This window comes from Bipolaris victoriae, assembly GCF_000527765.1.
Source record: "Bipolaris victoriae FI3 unplaced genomic scaffold scaffold_5, whole genome shotgun sequence".
NCBI lineage: Eukaryota > Fungi > Ascomycota > Dothideomycetes > Pleosporales > Pleosporaceae > Bipolaris > Bipolaris victoriae.
In genome coordinates, this window is record NW_014575387.1 from 204,044 (window position 1) to 224,622 (window position 20,579).

The following is a 20,579-nucleotide window of genomic DNA, read 5'->3' on the forward strand; positions in this document are numbered from 1 at the left end:
ATTGTCGCCCCCGATCTCCCAGGCTTTGGCTTCTCTCCTGCACCCACGGCACCTGATTTCGACGCCTCTGCACACGCTGCCGTATTCGCCAGCCTCATGCAACAACGGCGGAAGAAACTGCGTTTAGCACTTCAATCACTGCTTACGCCAACGAGTATTCTGGCTACTCCCGGATGCAGTTGACGCTCCCCTTGGCTCTTGCGCATACGCTGACCGACAGTCCGGTTGGAGCCATGTCATGGATCTATCAAATCCTGTACCAGATCGGCGATCAGAACTGTACCGAGACAGAAATCATAACACGAACACTGATGCTTTATATTCCGGGATTGTACAGAAACATTCGTGCATACAAGGGAATGTTCAAGGGCCCAAATTTTGTACCTGCCCAGAATAAGACTGTGCCGACGAGTGTTTTGCAATTTGGTGGGAGCAATCATTATCCCGTACTAGCGAGTCTAAACTATGCGGTAATTTCTATCTCCCCTCTCTATCTCTATTTTTTTTCAAAGCCCCGCGAATGGGTCGAACGTACAGCGAGCGTGACGTATTTTGCGCGGCATGATAGGGGAGCGCACTTTCCAGCAGAGAGCGCGCCCGACCTTGTTGTGAAAGATATCAGAGACATATTCTCTTGATTTGACGGGCATTCCAAGAGGAATAATTGCTATAGACATCTTTACTAAATTCAAAGTATAGCGAGCCGCTTACAGGGCTAAAACCATAACCAACTCTACCTATTACGTGACTACTATGTTAGAAGTGACAAGAAGGGATGTCTCTTTGACAAAAGATGAGAAGGCTGGAGGGCCAGGGACGTTCACGTGACGTGTTTAGGTGTCTTCTCTCTACGCATAGATAGAACATGAGGTAAACAACAGACAAAGAATTCAAATTTTACATTGTGTAGAGTTCTAGCCGTATAGGGATCTAGATGTCCAATCTACTTCTCGCGATTATATGTAAGAGAGATAAGTATAGGAATAGCCCGCCTAACAGGGACTTATGCATCATAACATACATACATTACTCGTACATTCATACACCGCAAACGAGGCCAGGCTCTTAGAAAGTGGGTCTCGTTCTCTCGCCCTTCCAAAATCCCATGACTTCTCCAGTTTCCCCAACCCACTCCTTGACACCAGTGACAACGGCTTTTGCCATTCCCGCATTCGTCCCACTCCTCGCCCGTCTCTTTCCCTGCATTCCACTCACTCCAACGCCCGAACCACTTCCATACGAATCGGGCGCTTTTCCTGGGTTGATATAACTGCTTCCATCGCCGGTCGCGTACTCGGAGCCCATCGAGGGCAAAACGTTCTCGCCAGCAGATAGGGAAACGAAAAGAGCGAAGGGAACGAGCCAGACGCATAGCCCAAAGTATGCAGCGATCTCGGTAAATGTAGGGATATTCGTGTCGCGTGCGTAAGGATATGAAGAATAGGAGTTGACAGGCGGAGCACTGAAGTGACGGAACCAAAGGTAATGATTTACAATGACGAGCGCTAGAGTCAGTCAGCTTGATGTCTAATGCAGTTCTTTGTATGGAATTTCGCATACCGCAGGATAGTAAGAATAACGGGTCGGTGAGCTTGACGACTGGGAAGCGTCTAAGGTTCTGGGCATATATGCCGTGCGACACAATGCTCAACAGACTTAGCCCGACGGGGAACTTGTCGACGACAAGTAGGAGAAACTGAACGCCAACAACTCCATAGATGAGACGATATAGAAGTTTCTTTGCCAGTACAGTATGCTCTTCCACGAGCTCGGAAAGGTAGTAAAGCCCAGAAGCTACATTGAATCATTAGCTCTCATATTCGTACGTAGCGCCACCAATCGGCTCTTGATGGTGGAATCAAGTACCTATTGCCAGCGTCAAGAAGGCAAACCCCAATATGAGGCCAACATATCCAAGCAACGGTAATATCCACATGGTAAAAGGCGGCCTCTGGAAAAGTATCTGGAGTATTGAAAAGATCGGGAAGTAAGGCAGCCGCACGATGAGGTCAGTCCAAAGGTGGCATCAAGGGCTAGCGGAGAAAGCCGAGGATCCGCGCCGAAGTGTGGGGGTTGAACACCAAAAAGTTGTCGAACTCTTGGCTTTTGCATTCCGCGATAACTCACGATTCCTCCCCTCTGGCTCTGCGCAGTCTTGTATACCGTCGCATAGCCTGGAAGTATCGAAAATCTGAATTAATCGCTCGCCACAGGCTATTTCTGAGCCAGAAAATCCGCAATCATGTCGCGCCCCGAAGATATTCTGTACGCTTTCCCACGCAAAAGCTCAGCCATGCGACGCACAATTAACAGAAATCCTGTAGACCGCCCGACCTCTTTTACAATGACATCGAATCGCGCAAGTACACAACCTCGTCGCGAATCCAGAAGATTCAATCCACAATGACCCACCGCGCCCTGTCCCTCCTCGCGCTATCCTCGCCTTCGATGATTCTCGACGTCGGCTGTGGTTCTGGTCTCTCGGGCGAAATCTTGTCGCAAACGGCCGAGCAAGGAACACCAGGAGGCCCCCATGTATGGATCGGCTACGATATCAGCGCATCAATGCTGGGTGTGGCCTTAGAGAAGGAGGTCGAGGGCGACTTGCTGCTGGCGGATGCGGGGCAGGGTGTGCCCTTCCGGCCGGGAACCTTTGATGCAGCAATCAGCATCAGTGCAGTACAATGGCTATGCAATGCCGAGACGAGTGAAGAGAGCCCCACAGGAAGACTATCGAGATTCTTCAACCAGCTGTATGCTTCTTTGAAGAGGGGCGGCAGAGCAGTCTGCCAGTTCTATCCCAAGAACGATACCCAGAAGAAAATGGTGGCCCAGGCGGCCATCAAAGCGGGCTTTGGTGCAGGTCTTCTGGAGGACGACATGGGCACTAAGAGCGCAAAGACATACCTCGTGCTGACAGTCGGCGGAGGAGCTACCGACGGCGACATCACGGGTGTAGTGAGGGGCATGGAGGGCGTCGATGTTGAAGATGCACGAAGAAAAGCAAAGGGCATGAAGAGGGGCGAGGAGAGAAAGGGCAGCAAGGCCTACATCATGAAGAAAAAGGAAAAGATGGAAAAGCAAGGCAAGGTGGTCAAGTCCTCGTCCAAGTACACTGGCAGAAAGAGGAGAATCCAATTCTAGATACCCACGACATCACGAGGTCATGCATAGCACGGAGTTTAGGGTCTGAGGGTTTTTTCTGCATTTCGTTCACAAGGGTATAAGAATGGTCAATTGAATCATGTAGCATGCTATATACCACCTACAAGTACAGCTCTATGCACATTTCAGCTTGCAGTTGTACAGGTCCCATCGCGTCTAATCGTCAATGAAATATGTTTCTTCTGTAACCAATGGCATTGCCAGCTTCAAGCCAACATAAGCCGAGGTCTAGATATGACTGTATCATCGCGCTAGCTCAAAACTTGGCAAACATCAAGGATGTGGTAGTCAATTTAAGCCTTCTCCATCTGGTTCAGGACGGCGCGAGTGAACTCGTGGGTGGTGGTGTTGCCGCCCATATCCCTTGTGCGGGCAGTACTAATGATTGTCAGTTTCAATGCTCTTTTTGTGTTTTGTTCAGATAACTCACCCATCAGCAATGACCTTGTAGACGGACTGCGAGATGCGGTTGGCGTGGTCATCAAGACCAATGTGGCGCAGCATCATGGCGGCGGACAGGATCAAAGCAGTAGGGTTAGCCTGGTCCTTGCCCTTGATGTCGAGACCGACGTGACGGCAACCGGGCTCGAAGACGGCGACGTTGCGGCCCATGTTGCAGCCAGGGACGATACCGGGGCCACCGACAAGACCAGCACCAATGTTGGACAGGATACCTCCGTACAAGTTTGGCATCACCATAACATCGAATTGTTGAGGCCTCGAGACGCACTGCATGGAGGCGTTGTCGACAATCATGTCGTTGGTCTCGAGCGTGGGGTAGTCCTCACCAACCCTCTTGACGGTGTTGCGGAACAGACCATCGGCAAGCTTCATGATGTTGGCCTTGTGGATGCAGGTGACCTTCTTGCGGTTGTTGGCAAGGGCAAAGGCAAAGGCGAACTTGGCAATGCGCTCAGACTTCTCGCGGGTGATGATCTTGAGCGACTCGACGACGCCCGAGACGGACTGGTGCTCGAGACCAGAGTACTCGCCCTCGGTGTTCTCACGGATGATGCAGAAGTCGATATCCTTGTGGCGCGTCTCGTAGCCAGGGATGTTCTTGAGGAGGACAATGGAGGCATAGATGTCGAGCTCCTGGCGGAGAGCGACGTTGAAGGAGCGGTGGCCGGAGCGCTCGACGGGAGTGTGGAGGATACCCTTGAGACCAAGCTTGTTGCGCTTGAGCGATGCAATCGACTCGCGGAGGAGCTCCTCAGAGTGGACGTTGCCAGAGTCGACACCAGAGACGTCGACCTGCTCCCACTCAATGGGCACGTTGTCCGCCTTGAAGATCTCCTTGACCGACTCGGAGACCTCAGCACCGATACCATCACCTGCGCATGTTCAATATCACGTCTTTTTTTGCTAGTTTCATGTGCGGCTATCGCGCGTACCAGGGATCAAGGTGACGGTGTATTTGCCGCCGAACTTGGTGGGCTTGAAGATGTCCTGGCCGACCGTGGCCATTGCTATCACTGCGTCAGAATCTCCATGCTGGCTGTCTGCTAGGCGGGTGCTTCATACATCGAGTAGCCATGGCGGGCGCCCATCGTGAGGCAGGCTTCGCGCCCCGCAGGAGCGTCTATACGAGCGCATTAGTACTGACGTCGCCTCGCACCCAAAAAACACCCAATTGGGCGTGTAGAGCCGGGCTCGTACCTGCGCTGTTCGTTGCGAAGTCCTCGACAGCATGGTGAAGTTGCGGCGTAGGGCTGGTGGTGAGGGATTTGAGGTAGAGAGAAACAGGCTGGAGCTGCCGCTCGCCGAAAAAGCATCCCGAACCGAAGGAAGAAACCGCGCTTGGCGAATGACCGCATCCGTTCAAACCCGCGGCTCGCTGTCTCAAATATCTCCGGCCCTGGCGCTCCTCGCTCTCCCATCGCTGCTCGAGTCTTTCGCGATTCTTTTTCGTCATGGAACAAGTTGCAGCACCGCATTTGCTGCTCTGGCTGCTCGAGTCTCTTCGTCACCCACTTTTGGGCGCGCAAACCTCTTCGCATGTGATAGCGTAGTACAGTCCTCGCCTCGCACGCGACCATGTCCATTCATGCCAGAGTACAGCCGACAATTATATCGACTCTATACCAAACTCGAAATGTCCCAAGTTGTTGCTTTGAGGTTTTTGCGGCGAATTCCAATTTCTTACAACAATCAATTGCCCGCATGTTTCTTCTCGTCTCTTGTTACTATTGCAAGACTCTTATTATGCCAGTGCACAGGGTTACTAGTAACCCATGGGTAAAAACTACCGTCCAAGTCGAGAGTATAAGATAAGAATTTTCGGGTACAGGTGAAGGTGGATGTACTCGTGTCCTCTATAGTACGATGCGTGGCTTGGCACTATCTACACCCATTCACTATGACATGACCCGACTCAGAGGCTCTTGCCTTACCTAGCTATCCACTTACTTATAGTTGTTTTCGGCTTCACCATTACCAACCTCTATCCTGCTTTTGACCCCACTTTTGACACCCTCATCTAATGACCCACTGACAAGGAGAACCACCGGAACACTATATCGCGATAGCACACACCCTATCCACAATGAAGGTCAAAGAAGAGGGTTCTGATCGGAGTGCAGAGATGCGTGTTTGCATCGAAGGCAATGCCGATCCTCTGCCCGAATATGGAGAATATGTTGATCCGGTTGACCATGCAGTATGTTCTTATATTCCTTTAGAGGAAGGACAGAAGCCAAAGTTCAATGGAAAATTCAACGGAACTGTAAGTACCTTATCAGGCATTCATCCTTGATCCCTTCTCACAACTGAGCAGACACTGGATATCGTGTGCGACGCATTCATGGATGGAATACACCGCAAATGCTACTCCTATGGTGCTAGGGCTGTACGATTCCAAAAGGGTAAAAAGATCGAGATCGACAAGTTTCTATTCAAGACCGAGGACGGAGTTATTGATTCCCAGATGGTGGTGTCTACTTTGGACATGCCCACGACTCAATCGGATTCGCCAGAGACTATTGGCACTATGGAGCTTCGACTCTGCTGCACGCGTAGAATGAGCGTCTCTCATGAAGTCAAGGGTATTAAGCAGTATTACACCAAGGATAACCAGAAGCCAGGCAATGAGGACAACGACACGTCCAATAGTGAGGGCAGTGAGACTTCCGACAATGAGGACAACCAGAAGCTCGGCAATTCCAAAAAGGGCAATGAGAAGACCAATCAGATTGTAAGCTACAGGCAGATTGCACCCACATCTCGACTCGAAATAGTGAGAGATTCTGCTCCTATCAGCGAACAAGCAGTAGCCAGTTACTACAACAAGATGATTTCATCACGGCCGGGCGAAGAGCCTTGGGCAATATTCCGGTTTCACTACCGTAGTAAAGGTATCTATGAGCACTTATTACCTAGGAGAACTGTTACTAAGAACATGCTATAGAAGCACTCGAAAAGTCTGATATAGCTGTGGTATACGACCCCAAGAAACCAACCAGTGCTCAGGTTCTATCTTTTTTGGAGCCTGTGCCTCCACTTGTTGCAGAAACAAAGTGTCACCCTCGCACTCCAGCTACAAGTGAAGGACCCTTTTCAAAGGTGAGAGAGATTGTGTTCCCAGACATCGGAGCGCTAGCAAGCGAGTCCCATCTTACTAACGTCTACTGATAGGCATCCACCCCTATAAAGACAAAGCCGGAGCCACTAGCAGATCAGACAGTAGCAACAATGACCTCGGTTGTTGAACGTACCATCTCTACAGCCAGCAAGCCTGGAGACAAACGTCCCTCCGCCACTATCAACGAGACACTTCCCGAAGCAAAACGTTCAAAGGTCCTCCCGCCCTCACCTTCCTTGAACGTCAACCCTCTTAAAAGTCAACTTGCCGAACGCCGCAAGAAGCTTGCAGAGTTGCACAAGAACCACCGTCAAGAAGCTGAAACCTTGGCTACTATCCAGAGAAAGATAGAGCCCTACGAACAGCGTATGATGGAGGAGCTGGAACGCATTGACCAGGCGATAACGGAGGAGGAGACAGCACTCAAAGAAGTAGTGGAGCGTCGCAGCCACTTTGAGAAAGTGCTACAGGAGTTCGAAGATGGCCAAGATGATGCCTAGAACTCTCTTTGTGATATGGGGAAAGCAAAGATATCTTGATTGGGCTTGAAATGTGGCAGGTCAGTTTAGGGATTTGAACAGGGATTTAAGCAAAAGCCAGCATCTTGAGTGGTATCATGATAGGGAATGGGCAGTGGATTTCCTTACAGGCCTGGGCAACCGAGGCCGTTGAGGCCATTGCACATGTTTGGGATCGATGGCTAGCTCGAGATATATTGAAACAAACCGATAGTTTTGAAGCTAATTTCAGCCGCAATAAAAAGCAAGGAATTGGTGAGCTCCAGACATTGATCAAGTCGTACACCCACTACGGTTCAATTTGAAACGGAAAACAGTTTGGAAGAGTTCTCACAAGACAACACAGTGTCTCTGTACACTCATTGATCGGATGCTCGCTCTCTAGACACCCTCATGTTGGCCTTGATCCGCTCCAGCAGTTCTGCAGTTGTCGCTAGGGGAGAGGGATGTAGATTTCGCTACGATATTATTAGCCAGAATCTAGTGACTCGCCGAATGCAACCTTGAAGCAAAGCGATGTTTTGTGACAATAGTAGCGTTCTCTAAAAACAAGTGGCAAGTACTTACATGCTGAAGCCAGGTAACGCATTGGTCATGGGTCCATGTTTCTGGATCTGCAGTCTAAGTTAGTCCAACTCCTTGCCAGATCCATGCATCTCTTCCACATTGAGGATGACGTACCACCAGTAGGATCTTGACTGGGAAAGATATCCTGACCCCAGATACTCCATGCTGCAACGCCTGCAACTATAGCGGCGAATGCGAAGAACGGTCCCTGGAAAGTTTTAGCATACAATAAGATTGGTGCAGTGAAGGCCCACTATGTAAAGTAGACGCCAGGATAGCCATGAGTAACTCACACGTTGTTGCACTGCGCGGTCGATGGGAGTGGGCATGTTGGAGGTCGGTAGTGACGATAGATTTCAGAGAGTGTTACTTCACAATTGACTGAAACTAGTAAAGATAATATAGCAGGAGGTTTGCGAGCCTTAAGTAGGAATCTGGTAGTAGGCAGCACCACTGATCCTCGCCTCACATGTGTTAAACGCCACACTCGTCGTCACCCCACCAACCCCAATGCAGCAACGCTTGCGACCAGCCCCTTGGTGGCCCGTGCATCCAAGCGAATTTCTCTCCACAACAACCAACGCAATTTGCTTGGTCGACCTCCCGAACTTCACGATCCGAACCCAACGACTCGTCGACACATTACCGTCAAGATGCCTTCCGAAGTTTCCGACATTAAGCAGTTCATCGAGATCTGCAGGCGCAAGGATGCCAAGTGTACGTCTACCAATTTCGATATGGGAGTGGCCTGCGGTCGCAAGAAGAGGAGGGAGTTCGCACGATGATTGAATACAACGGCGACTACGGGGGAGGATGCTTATGTATAGGCTACTTTATGTGAGAGAGCTAGACTGACAGAAATGTAGCCGCCTGCATAAAGAAGAACAAGAAGGTCAACAACATCAAGTTCAAGGTCCGATGCTCAACCAACCTGTACACCCTTGTCCTTAAGGACACCGACAAGGCCGAGAAGCTCAAGCAGAGTCTGCCTCCGGGTACGCACTACCAAGAGAAATTACCCTCACTTCTAGGCTATTCGTCTAACACGTACCAGGTCTTACCATCTCCGACGTTGGCAAGAAGAACCCCAAGGGCAAGCGCACCGCATAAACGGATCGAAAGGCATGAGGAACTGAGGACGGAAGTGTGCAAGGACATCAATGCACGATGCGCACGAAGCATGAAGGCATGGGCGGACGGCGTCACAACGGATAAACCTTGTTCAATGACACTACGGAACCCTTCACATTGGGTTACCACCAGGAATGAAAAATGTCAAAATCGTTCCAAAACATCACAAACATGGCTTGATACAATTATGGTGGTTCACGTGGTTATTATTGCTGGACAGCTAACTGTAGAGCATACGGCTTCATGGCTGCTAATACCACAACCGCTTCGACTTCCTCTATTACTGCTTTGCATTGAGTATACATAAATCCGTTCAAATGGATTGCACATTATCGATATTCCAGCCGCTCATATAGAGCCTTCTTAAAGTCTATCCGCGTACCGAAGAAGACGTAGTCATCACAATGGATCGAAGTCTTCAGATCTACGCTGGTGGGATGCACCAACTAGCAATCTTGATCTACATTAGTGTTACAGTACGACGTCTCGCTCCGTCCAAATATCAATACAACGAAAGGACCCAATTATCACAGGTATATGGCAGAGCACGGGGTAATCGAAAATGAAGCCGAGTACGGCTGAGGTAAGATATAGGAGAGAGGTACCTAGTGCACCTTTAGGCTGGTTGTCTCATGATTGATTTTGAATGGCAGTGGCTGATTTCATGTCCCGACTACATGTTTCTAAGACGGTCCTACCACTGACATGAACTCGTTGCACAAGGCTGTCAGTGGTAAGGTGGAGCATTCCCGCTCAGCTCCGCATCGGTACTGAGCTGCAGGGGACCCCTGTCGTGCCAAGCTGTCTGCATTAGAGGTGAGCAGTGAACACCTGGCGAGCCAGGAACCTCGTACATAGGATATGAGCTTTCGAATGCATTGAGGGTCTGGAGCAAGATGGTTGGACTGTCAAATTCTCACGAGTGAATTGAATTCGCTCAAATACATATTGTTACCGCCAAAAGACACGTTGCGCCGCCCAATGAACTCGACACGCGATCCATTCAACCTCCGCAGCAAAGCAACCTTCAAGACACCCTCTGCCTTTAGCATCCTCCAGAACGCCGCCAACAAGACCGCCTCGCAAGCCGTGCAATCGGGCAAGCAGGCAGTTCAGGCCACGAAACAGGCAATCCAGGACTCCGATATGTCCTTCGCCATCCCGCGCAACGTACCCAATTTCGAGAGCGCGCAACGCAAGTTTGAAGATAATGTGTGGAATAAGCTTCCAGGGAACGAAAAGGGCTTGCCAATGTACAAAGACAAGCCTTCAGGAAAGGTTTACGGATATGGTGGTCCGAGGGGGAGGAGAGGTTTTATGAGGAGCAAGAGGGGAATGGGGTTAATAGCGCTGGTGGTGCTGGGGCTCTTCTACTGGTTCGGATGGTCGAGTGGAGGCACAAGCGTCAGTCTAGCGGAAGATGAGAAGGACAGAGGGAAGAGTCTGGCCTCCAAGATTGGAGGAAGTGCTACAGGAAAGAAGAGCAAAATCGACTGGGAGAAGCGGAGACAAGCAGTCAAGGACGCCTTCTTGCTGAGTTGGAACGCATATGAGGAACACGGCTGGGGCTATGACGAGTACCACCCAGTTTCAAAGAAGGGACGATACATGGCTGAACCCAACGGTCTAGGTTGGATCATCGTAGATGCGCTCGACACACTCATGATCATGAACCTGACCAAGGAATACAACCACGCCCGTGAATGGATATCCACGACTCTGGACTACGACAAGAAGCAGGATGTCAACACTTTTGAAACGACGATTCGCATGCTTGGTGGACTGCTGTCGGCACACTATCTACAAGACTTACTTCCTGGAATGAAGCCTTCGAATGCGAATGACGAGGATCTCTTCCTGGAGAAGGCAACGGATCTTGCTGATCGCCTCATGGGCGCATACGATTCACCTTCAGGTGTGCCTTGGGCCAGCGTCATTCTCAAGGATTCCAAGGGTGAAGCCTCACACGCCGACGGAGGTGCGTCCTCTACAGCCGAAGCGACGACTCTCCAACTCGAAATGAAGTACCTTGCTTTCCTGACTGGTGAATCACAATACTGGACTTCGGCAGAGAAGGTCATGCAAGTCGTTGACAACCTCGGCGCCAAAGATGGTCTGCTTCCCATCTTCATCTACGCAGACAGAGGCACGTTCCGCGGCAACGAGATCCGATGGGGCAGCCGTGGCGACAGTTACTACGAGTACCTCCCTAAGCAATACCTGCAGACGCAGAAACACGAGCCAGTGTACCAAGAAATGTGGAACGAGTCTCTCAAAGGCGCAAAGAAGCATCTCCTCACCTACACAAAGCACAGCCACTTTACCGTCCTGGCAGAGCGCCCCAATGGCATAGAAGGAAACCTGCACCCCAAAATGGACCATCTCGTCTGCTTCCTCCCAGGTACCATCGCCCTAGCCGTCACCGAAGGCGCTACCCTGGCCGAAGCCCGTAAGCTGCCCACATGGGGCAAGCAACAAGAAGAAGACATCACCCTCGCCCGCGAACTCACAAAAACCTGCATGGGCATGTACAAAGTCACCGCCACAGGCCTCGCCCCCGAAATCGCCCACTTCGTCCTCGACGACCCCCCCAAAATGTATCGCACTGAGATCCTCCCCTCCAAATCCGATCTCGACACTAGCGTCGCCGACGGCGAGGGCTGGAAGAGCGACTTTGATATCAAACCCGCGGATACGCATAACCTGCAGCGTCCCGAAACCGTCGAGTCGCTGCTGTACATGTGGCGCATCACGGGCGACGAAATATACCGAGAGTGGGGCTGGGAAATGTTCGAGAGCTTCGTCAAGCACACGATTGTGCCTGACAACGGTGGGTTTTCAAGTGTGGGTGATGTGACCAAAGTGCCGCCTCCAACAAGAGATAACATGGAGAGTTTCTGGTTGGTAAGTTTGACATCCTCGCCTTTCCCCCCTTTTGCTTTCCAAAGTTTAAAAAAAAAAGGGACAAATACTAATGTAAAGCACAGGCCGAAACGCTAAAGTACATGTACCTTCTCTTTTCACCTGATGATCTCTTGCCGCTGGATCAAATCGTTTTCAACACAGAGGCTCATCCTTTTCCCCGCTTCGATCCGAGCAAGAAGCGGTTCAAGACGGGTTGGCAGCGTATACCCAGGGATGAAAAGGGGAATCTCGTCCCGCAAAAGGCGGATGAGAAGAAGACTTCGTAGAAGTGGGGATATCGAAACGCTTTTATTTATTTATTTTCCTTTTGGGCTGCCGGCTTTTTGATACTACGAAGCGTGTGGGTGGGGGTAGTCTGACGTGCATCAGTGGGCGTTTCTAGGTTGTAAGCATTTACACACACACATATATGAGTGCTTGTTGACCTGTACTTTTACGTATCGAATACAATCCGAACCCATAGTTCCATGTTCACTGTGTCCAGTGGTTTGAGATGATTTCGCATGCAAAAATTTGAAAAAGCAGATGCCTTCCCATTTCATATGCTATATACATGTATATAGATATGGTGTAAATCTACCATGAACGCCGGTACTGACACTCCTCCACAAATATTACCATATAGTGCATAAACTCATAAATCGTGACTCATATCTTTTTTTTTAAATTCGCACCGACCGGCTCATGAGTGCAAAATGTCCTTGCTGGCATGGTTGAAGCTGCAACAAGTTCGATATGTGAAGCCGTCTCTCCGGCAAACTACTAGGACGTGTCCTAGCCAGTATAGTGTCAACAGGATGTAGATAGCGGTATGATATATGTCGTGGGTGCGGTGTTTTCGATAAAAGTGAGGTCTCTCTTAACGCTCCTGGGATTGTGATTGCGATTGCTCTTCGCCAATGCGTGGAGGACTCTTCGAGTTTGACGATTGGTTCCTAAAGGGCGAGTGGCTACCTCTAAGCAACCGAAATATTAGTTTCGTAGTCTCAACATTCCTTATGTCTTGTTAGGACTTACGAGCGTCTCCGCTTCCCCTCATCTCTCCTCTCCTCAATCACCTTTAGCATCGTCTTCCGCCCATCCTTGGCATTGATATGGGCGTCCCGCATACTCATGCTCACTTTGGTGCTCGCATCCGCTCTAAGCAGCCTCTTGAGCAACAAGTGGCGCATGAGAACACAGACAAAAACTCCGCAATCACTTCCATTCTCCTGCTGGGGACTGTCTCCCATGGGTATAAATCTCAGTCTCTTCCCAAGCAATTGCTCCAGCTTCATGGTCGTGCTCCGTGCCTCGCGCTCGTTTGCCTGGCTCATGGAATCGTAGTGGAAGGAAACGCCGTCAATGATTGACACCAGCAGCAGAGACCAATGGGACCCGCCTTCTGCCTGCGTGACATCCACGTTGTCGTTTATGGGTAGGAAGACATGTGTAGTGTGGCTGAAATTCGGCAGAGCTTCCTTGAGGGCGAGGGGCTCTGCGGCTTGCATGAGCATGTAGGACATGGAGGGGCGTAGGAGGACGATGGAGGCTTTGGGGTAGTTGATAAGCTCTTCGCGTTCGAGGTATTCCTGCCAAAAGGCAATTGCCTGCGGGGGGTTTAGTCACAGCAGCTGTTTGGACAGTAGAAGTGTATGCCCACATTGTCGGTGAGCCAGTCATTGGTCTTGATACTATCAAGATCCGCTCGTGTTACTACGCTCGTCAGTATTGTTATCGGCTTGGTCGTTCTATGCGCAAGTCAAGGAACAGATGACGCACACACCCCTCACGTCGTAGTCTGCGTACGTTCAGTCAGTCGTCACTCTCTGTGCCATTACGGTGACCATGACTCACATGAAAGATAGGCCTCATCCGGGCTGGGATCTCCCAAACGCCGCCTCGCCTTGTCTTTGATTCTTGAGAAGGAGCCGTGCATGTTGGCACGCACTGCCGCCGTGGTTTGTAGAGGAGGTGTGGTGTGGGGTGCGGTGCGGTGCGATCGCGGTGGGTACCCAATGCAAGGCTGCAGGCGACAGGGACGATATTATAACAACAGGCCAGACCTCTGGGAAATACGGTAGGTGGAAATGCCAGATGCCTGTCTCGCTAGGGCCAAGGCCGACCAAAAGATGCCGAAACCTTCATGCGGGCAATATGCAGGGATGACGTATGCGTCTGGCCAGATTCGCTGGGTGGGGCATCCCTGCTTGCCGCGGGTGATTTTTTATCGTAAACTCTGCAATATAGTTATATATTTGTACCCCTTTTTTAAACACTATGATGGTGTCTAAAGGGGCTTACGGTGTGTTTTGACATGATAATCATGCTCACACACTACAAGCTGTCTTGGTCCTATATATGATATGTGGCCCATCTATCCATTCATGCATGATATAGTAGAACAAGATAGCTGGAGCTGGGCATATAGACATAATTTGTTATGCATCAATTCTTTATCTACATGTACATTCGTGATGGTCATCTTACTCAGGAAAGCTCGGAAGTAATTGCTTTTTTTGAGATGCGGAGCACTGAACTTTTGTACGCCTCAGTTAAGCAAGCCACATGAATACCCTTACGGCAGCTGTCCAACAATCTTGGCACCGTTCGTCTGGTCTTGCTTTCCAAACTGCTCTGGTCTTTCAACCTTGTAAAGCCAGTTCTTGTTGTCTTCAATCTTGCCCTGCTGGATTCCCTTGAGAGTTGTGAGAAGCTTCTTGCATACTGGGCCTGGTTCTTGCTGGGCTTCTGCATAGGTGAACTTGTCACCCCTGGACTGCATAGTGATAGACTTGATGGGAACTAGAGCTGCGGCAGTTCCGGCAGCAAGAACTTCATCGAAAGTGCTCAGCTCGTCGTAAGCAATCTGATATCATCAGCACAATCCAAAACCTAATGGCTCGCATGCATTACCTCGCGTGACTCAGCTTCCCACCCAAAAGACTCGGCAATTCTCAAAACACTATCTCCAGTGACACTCTGGATAACGTTTTTGCTGTTAGAGGCGACGAGCTTGACTTTGTCGCCATCCTTCTTCACGCCAATGAAGGCTGATGTGGAAAACTCGTCAACTACACTCCTAGTCTTACTGTCCAAGTGGAGAGTGATGCCGTAGCCAGCTTTGTATGCTTTCTCGCTATGCCTCAATACTGGAGCGTAGTTTCCGCCAACCTTTGCTGATCCGGTACCTTCCGGAGCAGCACGGTCAAAATCTTCGAGAATGACAGCGTCCACGGGGTTGGATCCATGGTAGACACCGGTTGGGATACAGTAGACGACAAAGGTGTATTCTTGTGGAGGGTTCAGACCGAGCTGTGCAGAACTTCCGAAGAGCAATGGCCGGATGTACATGGCTGCACCCGTCTCATGGGGTGGTACATAGGCTGCATTCATGCCTACAGCCAGGCTGCAGCAAGCAAGGAAGTGGTCTGTCGGCACCTCTGGAATGGAAATGAATGAAGCAGAGTGCTGCATACGCTCGGCATTCTTGTTTGGCCTGAAGATGTTGATGGTGTTATTTGGCGCCCGGAACGCCTTCATTCCCTCGTAGCACTGCATGCCGTAGTTCAGACCAGGCGCCATGCCGTGGATACGGAGGTAAGGGTCTTCGACGAAAACTGGAGGCGTCCATTTTCCAGTCTCGACAGAGTAATGTGATTCGACATGGCCAGCAACTTCAAATGCATTAGGTTATGACTCAATAACTGTGTTTTTTGGTGTCGGAAATGTGCTGCACAGAAGGAAATGGTGGACATGCGGCATCTTCCAAAAGAGGTGTGCCTTCTCTTACAAGAGACATTGATGCCATCAAGGATACATAATCTTGAATAATCCTGAACAGAACATGGTCATACCTTCTCGGATCTTGAAGCCTACGTTGCTCCAATCTAGAACACAGTCAGCAAAAAAATTCCAATCCGTGTGTCAGTAGACAGCAGCCAACGTACCGATGGTATCAACTGGTGGTGGAGGAAAGTCAGACATGATTGCTTTAGAGTCAGTGTACTGTGGGTGCTGGTGATGGGGTATGAATTATTATGCAAGATGGAATGGGGCTCGGAAAGTTTTGGTTGCTTCCGGAGGGTCAAGAGGGTCAGCTAGTAAGAGAGCGATATCGGTGGCCCGCAACCGCCGATATCCTGAATCAGCCGCTACAATATATCAAAAGGTGCTGACGCCCATCCTGGTGTTTCCCTTTGGAGTCATTATTAATTTTGCTTTTCGGCTGTGCTGCGCCGCGCTGCATCTCGCGTCTGTACCTGCAGACTTACCCGCATGGTGGAACCACCCAGGCGTGACGTGCCGGGTGTGTCGTTTCTTGGCGTAATCTGAGGCATCGAGGATGTGATTATCTGTAACTGCACCAATACACCTTTAAACACACCATGGAGTAACACCTCTCGTCTTGAACAACCTCTTCTTCGTATTTTGATATCCCTGGCATATTTATTCCGTCATGTTTCGCGTGGCCGGTCTCCGCGCGCGGTTCGCAGTCCTCGCGATACTCGTCATGGCCCTTTGTTCATTCTTACTCCTAGGCCCCTACAAAGTAACACCCGGCCACCTTACTTTCACGACACCCGGGAGGGATCTGGGGCATACTAGCCAAAGCCTGCTTACAGGACACGCAATCGCGCCAAAGCTGGGAAACGCGACGGCAAAGTATGTTGGTCATGCCCAGACATGGGAACGTACACGTATCGCAAGAGCTGAGCTGACGCGCAATATCCAGAGCAGAACTTGGTCGCGCGGCCTGGAAAGTCCTTCACACAACCTTCGCCCGCTTCCCCGAGAAGCCTACAGAGGAGGAGAAAGAGGCGCTACGGTCATATGTTCACCTGTTCCAGCGCCTGTACCCATGGTATGTCTTAGACAATGCAGGGGGATCTGCGGCTGGAGTCACGCGCCAGCTAACTGTCGGTGTAGTGGAGAATGCGCAGAGCACTTTGGACAAGTGCTTGCCAAATACCCTCCCCAGGTGTCGTCCCGGACAGCGGCAGCCATGTGGGGCTGCTACGTGCACAACGTTGTCAATAAAAGGCTGAAGAAGCCGGAGTTCAACTGCGAAGACATAGGCGACGCATACGATTGCGGTATGTAGACTTTCCAATGTCTACAGGTTACTTGCGGCGTACTAATAGGCTTGACAGGTTGCGCAGAAGAATGATTGGGCAATGGCACAGCGGCAGGGACGTCCTGGTGACATAGATCAACAAAGGACAAGGGAGACAGGAAGACTCGGGCAAGTCATGAGCCCTGCAAGACGTGCATAGCGAAGGACACTGGGGGTATGTGTGTGTCAGTGTCGAATATCTACAGTGCATAGATACAAGACAAGCGCCATGGCACTCTGCATGCATGCAGGGGCTGGGGAGAGGGCATCCTGCTTCTTTTACGAGCAGTGCAATGTCCAAAAGAGAGACCTGGCGTCTCTGGGCCTAGTAGTTACAACAAAGTCCGCGGGTACCTCACTGTGCCGCAGGCCGCAGCAAGGGAGGTGGGAGAGGCAGGCCAATAGGCTAAGTGGTGGTTGACGTAGCTGCTCCTACACCCCCGGTCGATCACATAGGCTTGTCAGCGGGGTTGGAGGCGGTAATGTGTTAGTTGTCTTGGTTGGGGTGTAGTGGTGGTGTGTACTATAGCTGGACTCGAGATTGGCCTAAGCAGAGTGTAGCGAATGGCTGTGCGAGCGATTGGCCTTATGACAGGAGCAGCCCTGTCGCTATACAGCCACGCAGGCATGGCTTGCGCAACACGGTGATGGTCTTATCAGCGGGCGAGGACAAGTGGTGTGTCGAGCAAGTCAATCTACACGACGCAACAGCAGTTGTGTGCCCCTCAGTGTTGGCCCATTGCCTCCCCTCTGTGCCTCGTTCCTTGGGGCGCCCTCGTGCGTCATGGCCGTTGGCGGCGGCTGCGGGTGGACGAACCATACACCACAACCATGACGAGGAGACGGACAAGACGGACAAGACGGACAGCGACAGCCCACCCGTTCCCCAGGCGCGTGGCTTGCGGTGGGGAGGCCGATGCAGGCGCTAACAGGGCGGCATGCAAAGATGCGCGGTCGCATGATTGTATTTTGGGATGGTCGCGAGGGCGCGCTTCGCAAGGGGCCCTGTTCCCGAAGCAACCTAGCGCATAGCAGCTTTTGTGCTATCCAAAACATCTGAAACCTTCCTTGGGTCAGCACCGAGGGGTGATAACGACGCCGCGCCCCCTCCTTAGCACACCGACTCTTCAGTCTGCTCCTCCCCTGCGCTGCCGCTGCCAGCTGTTAGCTGTTCACCGCCTCTTGTCCGTCTGCCTGTCTGTTGTCCTGTCGAAACAACTTCCGTCCTGCCATCATGGTCTCCTTCTCCTGCGAGGTACATACTGCTTGCCTGCCCTTGCTTGTTTACCACCATGCCCCCTCAATTGGCACCCCTCCCCTAGACACGCATTGGAAGCTGACTCTGCCCATCTAGGGCTGTGGAGACGTCCTCACAAAGAAGAAGCTCGATGGCCATCGCAACCAATGCTATGGCGCTACTTTTACCTGCCTCGATTGCATGGTCCACTTTCCTGGCACCTCCTACAAGTCCCACACGGTATGCAATGCGCCAGCCCTTTGTTTCCCCAATGCGCCTTGCAACTGACTGACATGGCCTAGTCCTGCATAACTGAAGACCAAAAGTACCAAGGAAAACTCTACAAAGAGAAGAAAAAAGGTCCGCCCCAGAAGAGGGACAGCGCATACCACGACAACTCGCAAGCCCTCACCCCGCACAACGCATACGCCGAAGATGCACCCGCCCAAGACAACGCCCTGGCTGTCGTCGATGCCCCGCCGCGCGCGCCTACTCCTCCTCCAGCGGCGCATTCCCTTGGTTACCACGAACAAGCGGCCATTGAGGCTCCTAACGTCTTCGACTTCCTCGATCCCTCCTCGACGCCCATTGCTCCGCGAACGGCAGCGCCCATTAACGAAGCGCGCATGCTCGAAGACAGACAGCCGCCTGCGTACGAGGACCAGTACATGCCTACAATTGACGACGTCATGAAGTTTCAAGTGGCTGATGATGATGAAACCTTTGCGCAAAATGGCTTTTCGGCCAATCAGATTCGCCCCTCACGAGAGCAACACGACTCATACACTACGCCTGCTCCCAAGGCGAAGCACTCGAGAACCAAGTCGCGCGACACCGACGTTGAGACGACAAGCAAGAAGACGGATCGCAAGCGCAAGCGCAACTCTCCCACCCAGCTTGACCTGTCGCTGGTTAGAGCTCAAGATGAAAAGGATACCATGATGGCTGATGCGCCTGCAACGCTCCACTCTGGCCTGACTGGAGGGCTTAGCCGATTGCTGGCTCGACCAGAATTCCCGCCGTCGCCAGACGACTCGGGTGACTATGCCAACTCGCCCTTGAGTCCCATGAAACGTGCCAAGCAGGGTAATTCATCGGCGCTTATGCGCGCACAGCGAGAGTACGAGGAAGAGCAGCAAAAGCAGCGCAAGTCTGACACAAAGGCACGCGAGCAGGCAGAGAAGAAAGAAGCGGAAAAGAAGGAAAAGAAAGACAAAAAGGACAAGAAGGACAAGGACCGTGGGCGCGAACGTGACCGTAAGGAGCGCAAGTCCAATGGCACGTTGGTCAAGATTCGATCCAAAAAGAAGCGGGAAGACTCGACAAAGGAAGTGCGCCGCATCCGTCGCAGGCAGTACTCTTCGTCGGTTTCGCCAGCGCCCCGAGACCGCAAAGTCGTCAAAGCCATTGAGTACAACCGGTCAGCCTCTGACTCCCCAGAGCCCAATGGCGAAGGCCAGCTCATTGTGCGCCCCAGCGGAGATGTTGCGCCTTTCTCGCCAGACCTCAACTCCCGCGCTGGACTATTCATGTCCTTCATCACCAAGGGCCCTGATTCTGAGCGCGGCATGAGCATCAACAAAGCTCTGAAGCGATACCACCGCGAGCGCCACGAGCACTTTGACCGTGTGCCGTCCAAGGCTGAAGATGAGAAAGAGCTCTGGAAGGATCTGCGCCTCAGGAAGAACGACCGGGGCGAGATTGTTCTTTTCTTTGCCCCGGGCGAGGCTGCCTGACTAGACGGGGACCTCGACATCATCATGCGCATGCGGGCGTGGTCATGCTCTGACCCAACGCCCAGTCAAGGCTCTGACGACATGATTGATGTTTGAAAGCCGACGGTTGAAGTTAAAAAAAAGGATTTTTTGGGGCCACGGATGGAGTGGCCATTCTCCCTCACACTTTTCCTCCTTGTATGATGATACCCGGCTTCCAGGTCATTGGCGATTTGGGTGGGCTTGGTGCATTATGTGTTATGTTTCACGTTCATATCCCCGTGTTGTTCTTGTTTTTCCTTTACTTGTTTTGTTTCGAATATCATTCTGCTACCATGTACTTATTCTTACGGCCATACCTTGTTCGTCTTTTATTTTTGAGTTTGGTATCTTTTGGCCAAACACCTGCCCTAATACTCTACGGGCTGGGCCCGCTCCACTTTGTCGACGTTGGGTTCCCGAAAAATAAATTCTTTCCATGTTCATGCACCAACAAATGCCGCACTTGGCTGATGAAGACGTGTTGCGAGTGAAGCTTGCGGGATGCGTTCCCGCGTATACGAGAGCAGAGTGAGGCTCCCTAGCTGCTTTTCAAACGTCTGTCTCATCTAGCGCAGGGACAAGATGCCGTACTTGTAGCATGTCA

General features: G+C 51.3%; 11 protein-coding genes across 11 annotated transcripts; 6 read left to right on the plus strand and 5 right to left on the minus strand.

Annotated features, from left to right (window-relative positions):
• Positions 1-1,065: 1,065 nt before the first annotated feature.
• On the minus strand, positions 1,066-1,936 carry COCVIDRAFT_33518 (hypothetical protein; the record flags this gene model as incomplete). Its single annotated transcript, XM_014706058.1, has 3 exons — positions 1,066-1,505; positions 1,561-1,794; positions 1,867-1,936. 3 exons carry the CDS (start codon positions 1,934-1,936, stop codon positions 1,066-1,068), a joined length of 744 nt encoding a protein of 247 aa, XP_014561544.1.
• A 306-nt stretch (positions 1,937-2,242) lies between these two features.
• On the plus strand, positions 2,243-3,144 carry COCVIDRAFT_22485 (hypothetical protein; the record flags this gene model as incomplete). Its single annotated transcript, XM_014705985.1, has 2 exons — positions 2,243-2,265; positions 2,325-3,144. The coding sequence occupies 2 exons, from the start codon at positions 2,243-2,245 to the stop codon at positions 3,142-3,144; spliced, it is 843 nt and encodes a 280-aa protein (XP_014561471.1).
• A 314-nt stretch (positions 3,145-3,458) lies between these two features.
• COCVIDRAFT_22486 (hypothetical protein) lies at positions 3,459-4,857 on the minus strand (the record flags this gene model as incomplete). Its single annotated transcript, XM_014705986.1, has 5 exons — positions 3,459-3,543; positions 3,596-4,499; positions 4,560-4,634; positions 4,690-4,747; positions 4,825-4,857. The coding sequence occupies 5 exons, from the start codon at positions 4,855-4,857 to the stop codon at positions 3,459-3,461; spliced, it is 1,155 nt and encodes a 384-aa protein (XP_014561472.1).
• Positions 4,858-5,710: 853 nt separating this feature from the next.
• On the plus strand, positions 5,711-7,245 carry COCVIDRAFT_33521 (hypothetical protein; the record flags this gene model as incomplete). Its single annotated transcript, XM_014706059.1, has 5 exons — positions 5,711-5,890; positions 5,942-6,518; positions 6,572-6,594; positions 6,674-6,726; positions 6,894-7,245. 5 exons carry the CDS (start codon positions 5,711-5,713, stop codon positions 7,243-7,245), a joined length of 1,185 nt encoding a protein of 394 aa, XP_014561545.1.
• Positions 7,246-7,622: 377 nt separating this feature from the next.
• On the minus strand, positions 7,623-8,159 carry COCVIDRAFT_86518 (hypothetical protein; the record flags this gene model as incomplete). Its single annotated transcript, XM_014706060.1, has 4 exons — positions 7,623-7,721; positions 7,831-7,877; positions 7,945-8,038; positions 8,124-8,159. 4 exons carry the CDS (start codon positions 8,157-8,159, stop codon positions 7,623-7,625), a joined length of 276 nt encoding a protein of 91 aa, XP_014561546.1.
• A 324-nt stretch (positions 8,160-8,483) lies between these two features.
• COCVIDRAFT_86243 (hypothetical protein) lies at positions 8,484-8,940 on the plus strand (the record flags this gene model as incomplete). Its single annotated transcript, XM_014706061.1, has 3 exons — positions 8,484-8,547; positions 8,697-8,825; positions 8,885-8,940. The coding sequence occupies 3 exons, from the start codon at positions 8,484-8,486 to the stop codon at positions 8,938-8,940; spliced, it is 249 nt and encodes an 82-aa protein (XP_014561547.1).
• Positions 8,941-9,942: 1,002 nt separating this feature from the next.
• On the plus strand, positions 9,943-12,152 carry COCVIDRAFT_33524 (glycoside hydrolase family 47 protein; the record flags this gene model as incomplete). The annotated part of the gene is made up of 2 exons (XM_014706062.1): positions 9,943-11,865; positions 11,949-12,152. 2 exons carry the CDS (start codon positions 9,943-9,945, stop codon positions 12,150-12,152), a joined length of 2,127 nt encoding a protein of 708 aa, XP_014561548.1.
• A 593-nt stretch (positions 12,153-12,745) lies between these two features.
• Positions 12,746-13,804, minus strand: COCVIDRAFT_22491 (hypothetical protein; the record flags this gene model as incomplete). Its single annotated transcript, XM_014705987.1, has 5 exons — positions 12,746-12,842; positions 12,904-13,475; positions 13,529-13,581; positions 13,652-13,666; positions 13,723-13,804. 5 exons carry the CDS (start codon positions 13,802-13,804, stop codon positions 12,746-12,748), a joined length of 819 nt encoding a protein of 272 aa, XP_014561473.1.
• A 639-nt stretch (positions 13,805-14,443) lies between these two features.
• Positions 14,444-15,852, minus strand: COCVIDRAFT_22492 (hypothetical protein; the record flags this gene model as incomplete). The annotated part of the gene is made up of 4 exons (XM_014705988.1): positions 14,444-14,734; positions 14,782-15,542; positions 15,723-15,755; positions 15,816-15,852. The coding sequence occupies 4 exons, from the start codon at positions 15,850-15,852 to the stop codon at positions 14,444-14,446; spliced, it is 1,122 nt and encodes a 373-aa protein (XP_014561474.1).
• Positions 15,853-16,324: 472 nt separating this feature from the next.
• COCVIDRAFT_11925 (hypothetical protein) lies at positions 16,325-17,035 on the plus strand (the record flags this gene model as incomplete). The annotated part of the gene is made up of 4 exons (XM_014705953.1): positions 16,325-16,530; positions 16,601-16,729; positions 16,795-16,961; positions 17,019-17,035. 4 exons carry the CDS (start codon positions 16,325-16,327, stop codon positions 17,033-17,035), a joined length of 519 nt encoding a protein of 172 aa, XP_014561439.1.
• A 1,180-nt stretch (positions 17,036-18,215) lies between these two features.
• On the plus strand, positions 18,216-19,954 carry COCVIDRAFT_33528 (hypothetical protein; the record flags this gene model as incomplete). The annotated part of the gene is made up of 3 exons (XM_014706063.1): positions 18,216-18,236; positions 18,336-18,458; positions 18,521-19,954. The coding sequence occupies 3 exons, from the start codon at positions 18,216-18,218 to the stop codon at positions 19,952-19,954; spliced, it is 1,578 nt and encodes a 525-aa protein (XP_014561549.1).
• Between the last annotated feature and the right edge of the window lie 625 nt (positions 19,955-20,579).